Here is a 9,147-nt window from a genome sequence, read left to right as displayed (position 1 = left end):
TTTTGATCTTTTTGAGACAGGGTCTCCCTTTAGCCCCAGCTGTCCTGGAACTCCCTATGTAGACCAGGCAGGACTTGAACTCACAGAGATCCGCCTGCCTCAGCCTCCTGAATGCTGGGATTAAAGGATAGCACCACCACACCCAGCCTTCTGATTTTTTTTAAAAAAATATTTTTATTTGTATGCGTGTATTGCCTGGATGTAGGTAAGTGCACCCGTGTTGTGAAATGCCCGCGGAGGACAGAAGAGGCTGTCGGATCTCCTGGAACTGGAGCTACAGACAGTTATTAGCTGCCAAGTGGGTGCTGGGATTCAAGCCTCGGTCTTCCGCAAGAACAACCAGTGTTCTTAACTGCTGGGCCATCTCTCCAGCCCTCTTTCTGATTTTTTAATGTAGGCACTTAGAGCTATGAACTGCCCTCTAAGGACAGCTTTCAGCGTGTCCCAAAGGTTTTGTTGTGTTGTCCTTTTCATTTAGTTCCAGGAATACTTTTATTTCTTTCTTAATTCCTCTTTTGACCCATTCATTATTCAGCAGTGTGTTGTTTAATCTCCATGTGTTCACGTGGTGACTAGGGCTTCTGCCGGTGTTGATTTTAAGCTTTACTGCATTGTGGTCTGATAGAATGCATGGAGTTATTTCAATCATTTTGTATTTGTTGAGGTTTGTTTTTGTGCCCCAGTATATGGTCGATTTTGGAGAAGGTTCCATGGGGCACTGAATAGAAAGTATGTCCTTTGGTGCTTGGGTGGATGTATGTTAGGTCCAATTGATATATGGTACTGTTTAATTCAGATGTCTCTCTGTTAACTCTCTGCCCTGTTGACCTTGCTAATGGAGACAGTGGGGTATTGAAGTCTCCTAGTATTAATGAGTTGGGATTAATCTGGCTCTTAAAGTCCTGTAGTATTGTTTTTATGAAGTTGGGTGCACCAGTGTTTGGTGAATATATGTTCATGATTATAATATCTTCATGGTTTATTGTTCCTTTGATCAGAATGAAATGGCCCTCTTTATCTCTTCTGATTAGTTTTAAAGTCTATTTTGTCAGATATCAGAATTGTAACGCCTGTTTTTTTCTTAGTGTCACTTCCTTGGTATATTTTTTTCCATCCTTTCACCTTAAGATAGTGCCTGTTCAGAGCTCTGTGAGTTCAAAACCAGCCTGGTCTACATAGTGAGTTCCCGGACAGCTGGGGCTACAGGTGGACCCTGTCTGAAAAGACCGGAAAAAAAAAAAAAAAAAGATAGTTCCTGTCCTTGAAAGTGAGATGAGTTTCTTATAGACAACAAAAAGATGGGTTTTGTTTCTTAATCCATTCATCTAGTCTGTGTCTTTTGACTGGGGAGTTCAGTCCATTAATATTAATGTTACTAATGAAAGATTTGTATTGAATCCTGTCATTTTTATTTCTGTTCAAATTCTTGATATAGCTGTACTCTTCCACAGTTATACCTTCATTGAATTTCTTTCCGCAGCCCCTTGGGTATAGTCATTCCTTTCTTCAGCTCTTTATATTACATCCAGAACTCTCTGAAGGGTTGGTTTTGTGGACATGAATTCCTTTAGCCTATTTATGTCATGGAAGATTTTTCCTTCCCGTTCAACTATAGTAGACATTTTGGCTGGGTATAGTCATCTGGGTTGGCATCTGTGGTCATTTAAAACTGGGAATACTTTGGTCCAGGCTCTCCTGGCTTTCATAGTTTGCACTGAAAAGTCAGCTGTGATCCTAATGGGTTTTCCTTTATATGTGACTTGTTTCTCTTTTGCAGCTTTCAGTATTGTCTCTTTGCTCTGTACGTTTGGTGTCCTGTCTGTTTGGTGTTCTATGTGCTTCTTGTATTTGTATGGGTATGTCTTTAATTTTGGAAAATTTTCTTCCATTTTTCTGTTGAAGATCTGCATATTCCATTCCTGTGTTTTCTTACATTTTTCATAATCTTTGCTCAAATGGTCAAATTCATCAACTTTATCTTCCAGTCTTGATATTCTGTTTTCTGTTTCCTTCATTCTGTTGGTGAGGCTTTCTCCTGTCATTTCTAATTGGCTTATTGAGAGTTTCATTTCCTTCTTCATTTTAGCCTGAGTATTCTTCAATATTTCTGTTTTCTAAATTCACTCAGAAATTTATCCCTATCTTCCTTCAGTTCTTTGATTTATTTGTGTGTTCTTTAAATTTGCTAAATTCTTTTCTCATGTTTATAATTCTTCTTTGGAGTGCCATGTCCTGCATTATCTCTAGGGGGTTCTCATTGTACTCCACAAGAGGACTATTGGTATTTGCTGGGGTATGTTATTTTGGTTTTTCATGTTATTATTTTTTCTCTATGATTTTGAAATGTGTATTTCTTTTGTAGTTTCTGATTCTTGTGTGAGAGTCAAGCCTTCAAGTTTAGTCTGCTTCTTTTTGTAAACTTTATGTGCCTTTGTGGTTTACTTTTGGGGCATGAAAAACTGGTTCATCTAAGCTTCCAGTTTTCTCTTTTCATTTTATATTGGAATGGCCAAATTGGTTTTGTCTTCAGGAATTTCCACAGAAGCCCAAGTCAGGAGGATCAGATGATTTCAGGCTTTCTTCTAAGGTCTGGATCCCTCCAGGAAAGATGTTGTCCTCAGGAATTTAGGGATTGGACTGGCCTGGGAGCAGGGCCCAGGAAAGATGCTGGTCTCAGGCAGCTGGTGGTCATGCTATCCAGAGATGCAAAGGGAGATGGGGGCAGGAAGAGGCCCCAAGGACCTCTCGGGACTGCAGGGAGGAACTGGGTTGGTCTGGATCCAATGGATCAGGAAGCAGTGTTGGTTCTGGGCGGAGAGGTCAGCCCCAGTGTCCAGGAAAGAGGGTGGTGGGCTGTGCAGCCCAAGGAAGCAGAGCGAGGTGAGGGTGGGACCAGGTCCCGAGGGCTCCTGGCGACCCCAGAAGGACCTGGGTTGGTCTGGATGCAAAGGATCAGGTAGCACTGGTGGTTTCCCCGGTGTCTGGGGTGCCAAGACATGGAACAGGACAGCACCCAGGCTCGGAGTAGAGACGGGCAGGGGAGATGGGGGGGGGATGAGGCTGGGGGAGTCAAGGTGCAGAGGCTGTGATGGATTTACCCAGGAGAGAGGCTGGCGAGTAGTGCTGGCCCAGGGAAGCAGAGGGAGGTGAGGGCGGGACCAGGCCCAAAGGGCCCCCAGGGACTGCAAGAAGAAACTGGGTCCATCCGGATGCAAGGGATCAGGAAGCAGTGGTGGCACCGGGCTGAGAGGTCAGCCTCAATGTCCAGGAAAGAGGCTGGCGGCCCTACGGCCCTGGGACGCAGAGGGAGGTGAGGGTGGGACCAGGCCCAGAGGGCTCCTCGGGACTACAAGAAGAACCTGGGTTGGTCTGGATGCAAAGGATCAGGAAGCAGTGGTGGTTCTCACAGTGTCTGGGATGCCAAGGCTAGGAGGAGAGACAGGCGGGGGAGATGGGAGAGTGAATGAGGCTGGGGGGAGTCAAGGCACAGAAGGCGCAATAGACTTACCCAGGAGAGAGGCCAGCAGGTCGTGCAGGCCCAGGGAAGCCTTGTTTTTATTTTTTATATTTTACCTATTTTTATTTTATGTGTATGAGTGTATTGCCTGAATGTATGTAAGTGTACCCATGCTGTGCAATTCCCATAGAGGTGGAAGATGGCGTCAGATCCCCTGAAACTGGAGCCATATACGGCTGTTAGCTGCCATTGTGGGTGCTGGTACTTGAACCTGGGTCCTCTGCAAGGTCAGTCAGTGCTCTTAACTGCTGAGTCATCTCTCTAGCCCCTTATTATTTTAATTTTATGTGTATGAGTTGTATTGCCTGCATGCATGTAAGTGTACCTGTGTTGTGCAATGCCCATGGAGGTCAGAAGAGGGCACTGGAACCTCTGGAACTGGAGTTATGGATGGCTGTTAGCAGCCATGTGGGTGCTGTGATTTGAACCCAGGTCCTGTGCAAGAGCAGTCAGTGCTTTTAACCACTGAGCCATCTCTCTAGCCCAAACTTTTAGAACTTCTAAATTCTGACTATCAAATAGTCCTTGGCAACTAAGTGTCTCCCAGTCACACTAGAACTCTCTCAGAATGAGTGACCATCATGAGTTTCCCCTCAGCCTGTCATGACTGCTCTTTTAAAAATATACATATATTTAAAAAATCTAGCCTCTTTCTCTTAACTATCAGATTAAAGTTAGTTATCCACATATAAGTTCAATTTCATTTACAAATTTCATTAACACCAGGTAATAAAAACATATGGCTCTCGAAGTTAGTTATCAAATTTACCCATTACCATCACAAAAAGAAATAGGAAATAGCAAATAGTTGAAGAGGTAAGTATGGAACATCAGAAGCAACTTCCCAATAAAACAGATCATAGTAAAACCTCCCTGGGGAACCCTTGTGAGTAAGAATAAACAGCCATAATCTGGGTAGATGACAGGATCCTCTGATTAGGTGAAAACCATTTGCAATTCAGATCAACAAGTAAAGTGGCCCTTCAGTCAATCACACAATCACCTTCTGCCTCTGAACCCATACTCTACATTTCTGCCAAACCTTCCCTCCACTAAGACCTTATCATCCCTCCACTAAACACCCAGGAGAACTCAGATAACTGAGATCTGGGTCAGGAAGATAGGAGCCCAGCTTTCTTACCTTCACCATGAATGTGAAGTCTGTGAGGGCCGGGGAGTAGACAGCCCCTCCAGCACACGGGCCCATGATCAGAGAAATCTGAGGGATGACTCCGGATGCCATGACGTTCCTCTGCCAAGACAGAAAGGCAAAGGTGGCTGGTTACAGAGGTGCTCAAGATACAGTCACGCTGACCTCCTTTCATTCCGACTAGTTCAGATAATAAAAATCTATAACTCCAGGTCCAGGGAATCCAACACCCTCTTCTGGCCTCCGAAGGCACTTCATGCTTGTGGTACTCTTATATGCAGGCAAAACACTCATACTTATAGAATACAAATGCATTAAAAAAATACAGTTTTAAAAAATATTTTTTTTTATTTTATGTGTTTGTATTGCCTACGTGTATGTGAGTGCACCCATGTCATGCAATGCCGTAGAGGTCAGAAGAGGGCTTCGGATTCCCCTAGATCTAGTTAAGGATCAGAATTTCACTTTGTTTTTTTTTTTTTATTTTATGTGTTTGTATTGCCTGCGTGTATGTGAGTGCACCCATGTCATGCAATGCCGTAGAGGTCAGAAGAGGGCTTCGGATTCCCCTAGATCTGGAGTTAAGGATGGTTTGTAGCCACCATGTGGGTGCTGGGAATTGAACCCAGGTCCTCTGCAAGAGCAGTCAGTGTTCTTAACCACTGAGCCATCTCTCCAGCCCCAAAATACAGTTTTTTAAAACATTAGGCAGCCAGATATGGTGGCATATACCTTTAACCCCAGCACTCAGGAAGTTGAGGCAGGAGATAAGGAGTTTGAAGCCAGCCAACCTAGTTAACATAGCATGATGTAGCCCGAAAATTACTCGGGGCACCCTAGGAAAAGGGGTTGCACCCCAGCCATATTTTGGAACTCCAGGAGCTGGAATATGCAGCCAGGGAGCAGCAAAAGGCAGGAAGTCCAGCCCAGCATCTCGTGGGCTCTGCAGGGCAAGATGAGGCACTCAGACTGTAGCCATGGAGCTGGAAAGCTGAAGGAGACTGCCAGCAGTGGGGCTTTACAGGTGGGACTTGGATGGTGTATGGGTTATGAGAAGCCTTTCTTTGTAAGTCAAGCCATTAGGTGGAGCTGCTGCCATATTGGAGAGGAGGCAAACACCCATGGTGCGTGCATTTCAAATATGGAAAAGGAAAAGCCTATAAGAATCCGTACTTTTGTAAGTCGTCCCCTCCCAAATGTCAAATAAACTATGCAAAATTCAAATAGAATATCTTATTTCAGTTTTGTAAACCAGCATCAGGACTGGGAGTAAGGGCCAGTCTCCCAAGAAGGGGGAGGGAGAAAAATTTAGTGAAACACAAGACCTTGTCCCCACCCCCACCCCAGAAATTAAAATAATACACTAAAATATTTAACATAGGAGTTGTGGTTGGGTTTGGAGTAATATTCTGAGGTTGGTTTCAAAATGGTTTGCTTTTTGAGATATGGTCTAATTATATTTCCCAGGCTAATCTCAAACTCAAGCATTAACTGGTCCTTCTGACTAGCTGGAAACCACAGCATGCACCCAACACCTAGATTAACAAAGACAGGAGAGTGGTATCACAGGCAAAGTAAGAGAAAGCTTTAGGAAACCGTGACTAAAATAACCAGTCGGCCCACAGGACTGTCTGAAGCAACTATTTTGGAACTCTGGAGTCTAGCCAAATACCTACAGGATCAAAGATGAAGAGCAGATAAGAAGTTGGAGCTGGAGAGGTGGCTCAGCAATTAAGAGCACGGGTTGCTCTTCCAGAGGACTTCAGTTACTAGCACCACATAGCGTCTAACAACCATTTCTAACTCCAGTTCCAGGGGTCAAGCACCCTCTTCTGGCCTCAGTGGGACAAGGCTATGAACTCTCCAAGTCTACCCCAGTGATTGTGTTTCCTCCAAAAAGGCGGCACTTCCAAAACCTCTGTAAACAGTGCCACCAACTGGGACCAAGTACTCAAATGTTGGAGGCTATGGGGGAACATTTCTCATTCAACCACCACATAAGAGAAAGGTACACTTTGTTCCCTAACCCTTTTGAGACACAGGCATCTAACAGGGCTGGAGTTGGCCCAGGAATAAGAGCACATACTGCTCTTCCAAGAGACTCAACTTCAAGTCCCAGCACCCTTGTCAGGTGGCTCACAACCACCTGTAACTCTAGCTCCAGAGGATCTAATGTCCTCTTCTGGACTCTGCAGGCACCTATACTCACATACACGCGCATGCGTGTACACGCACACGCATGCGCGCACACACACACATAACTGACAATAAAATAAATCTCTAAAACAAAAAAAGAGGGGCTGGAGAGATGGCTCAGTGGCTAAGAGCACCCACTGTTCTTGTGGAGGACCCAGGTTCAATTCCCAGCACCCAAGTGGCAGCTAACAACCATATATAACTCTAGTTCCAGGGGATCCAACACCACCTTCTGGCCTCAGCGGGCAATGCACAACACAGGTGTGCTTACGTAAATATAGGTGATATACACATAAAATTAAAAGAGTAAATAAAAGAAAACCTGACAAATAAACAAACCTGAGTAAACTCTCCCATTAAAATTATTAGTCCTAGGGAGCTGGAGAGATGGCACAGCAGTTAAGAGCACTGGTTGTTCTTGCAGAGGACTGAGGTTCGATTCCCAGCACCCACATAGCGGCTAACAACTATCCATAACCCCAATTCCAGGGGAATCTGATAGCCAATTCTGAATTCCATGAATGTTGTACGACACAGGTATACTTACCTGTGAGCAATACACTTATACACAAAAATAAAAATATAATAATATATATATTTTTTAAATTGTTAGTCATAGATGTTACAGTATCTGTCCTAAATATGTTCAATCAGTCAAAAACACCTAGAGCAGGAGAGCTGGCTCAGCAGTTAAAGAGTGGATACTGCTGTCCTACAGGCTGGCCTCTCTCCGGGGTAAGTCCATCGTTCCCTCCGTGCCTTGACTCCCCCAGCCTCATTCACCCTCCCATCTCCTCCGTGGGTCTCTCCTAGTTTGGGTCCTGCCCCACTCCTTGTCTTGGGGACCCAGACACCTGGAGAACCAATACTGCTTCCTGATTCTTTTCATCCAGACCAACATAGTGCCCTCTCTGGGACCCAGGAGCACTGCATCTGGGCCTGGCCCCGCCCTCACCCCCCTCTGCCTCCCTGGCCCTGTACCACCCAAGGCAGGCCTCTCTCCTACCCTCAGGCCTCTCTCCAAGGTAAGGCCATTGTGCCCTCCACTCCTTGACTCCCCCAGCTCCCTCCCATCTCCCCCGCAGGTCTCTCCTAGTTTGGGTCTTGCCCCATTCCTCGTCTTGGGGCCCCAGACACCTGGGGAACCAATACTGTTTCCTGATCCTTTTCATCCAGACCAATGCAGGGCCTTCTCTGGGCCCCAGGAACACTCCTTCTGGGCCTGGCCCCACCCTCACCTCCCTCTGCTTCCCTGGGCCTGTACCACCTACCACAGGCCTCTCTCCCACCAACAGGCCTCTATCCTGGGTAAGTCCATTGCACCCTCCATGCCTTGACTCCCCCAGCCTTATTCACCCTCCCATCTCCCCCGCCCTTCTCTCCTCCGAGTTTGGGCCCTGCCCCAATCCTTGTCTTGGGAACACAGACACCTGGAGAACCAATACTGCTTCCTGATTCTTTTCATCCAGACCAACATAGTGCCCTCTCTGGGACCCAGGAGCACTGCATCTGGGCCTGGCCCCGCCCTCACCCCCCTCTGCCTCCCTGGCCCTGTACCACCCAAGGCAGGCCTCTCTCCTACCCTCAGGCCTCTCTCCAAGGTAAGGCCATTGTGCCCTCCACTCCTTGACTCCCCCAGCTCCCTCCCATCTCCCCCGCAGGTCTCTCCTAGTTTGGGTCTTGCCCCATTCCTCGTCTTGGGGCCCCAGACACCTGGGGAACCAATACTGCTTCCTGATCCTTTTCATCCAGATGAACTTAGTACCTTCTCTGAGCCCCAGGAGCATGGCTTCTGGCCCTGCCCTGCCCTCACCTCCCTCTGCTTCCCTGGGCCTGCACCACCAGCCAGACTCTTTCTGGGACATGGGGGCTGACCTTTCCTCTTCCTGATCCTTTGCATCCAGACCAACACAGCTCCTCAGCAAAGTCCCCAGGAGTCCTTGAGGCGTCTTCCCGCCCCATCTGCCTTTGCCTGTCTGGGTGGCATGGCCACCAGCTGCCCTAGACCAGCATCTTTCCTGGGCAAGGCTCCCAGGCCAGTCCAACACCCAAATTCATGAGACCAAAATCGTTCCTGGAGTAATTCAGACCTTAGGAGAAAGCCCGAAAACATCTGACCCTCATCTGAATTGGGCCTCTGTGGGAACTCCTGAACACAAAAGCAATCTGGCCACTCCAATATAAAATCAAAAGAGAGAACAGGAAGCTTAAAGGAACCAGCTTTTCATGCCCAAAGAGTAAACCACAAAGACACATAAAGTTTACAAAAAGAAGCAGACCTAAA

The 9,147-nt window shown here is 46.6% G+C and overlaps 1 protein-coding gene across 2 annotated transcripts in view; it reads right to left on the bottom strand.

The window, feature by feature from the left end:
• Pccb (propionyl-CoA carboxylase subunit beta) overlaps positions 1 to 9,147 on the bottom strand; it is an 88,898-nt gene that overhangs the window by 53,718 nt on the left and 26,033 nt on the right. For both annotated transcript variants that reach the window (XM_008841642.3, XM_029567627.1), the window contains exon 6: positions 4,659 to 4,769. In XM_008841642.3, coding sequence (XP_008839864.1) covers positions 4,659 to 4,769 — 111 coding nt within the window. The remainder of the gene's footprint in view (positions 1 to 4,658; positions 4,770 to 9,147) is intronic.

This window comes from Nannospalax galili, unplaced genomic scaffold (genome assembly GCF_000622305.1).
Source record: "Nannospalax galili isolate Female #2095 unplaced genomic scaffold, S.galili_v1.0 scaffold861, whole genome shotgun sequence".
Taxonomy (NCBI): Eukaryota; Metazoa; Chordata; class Mammalia; order Rodentia; family Spalacidae; genus Nannospalax; species Nannospalax galili.
This window is presented reverse-complemented; position numbering and strand designations above follow the sequence as displayed.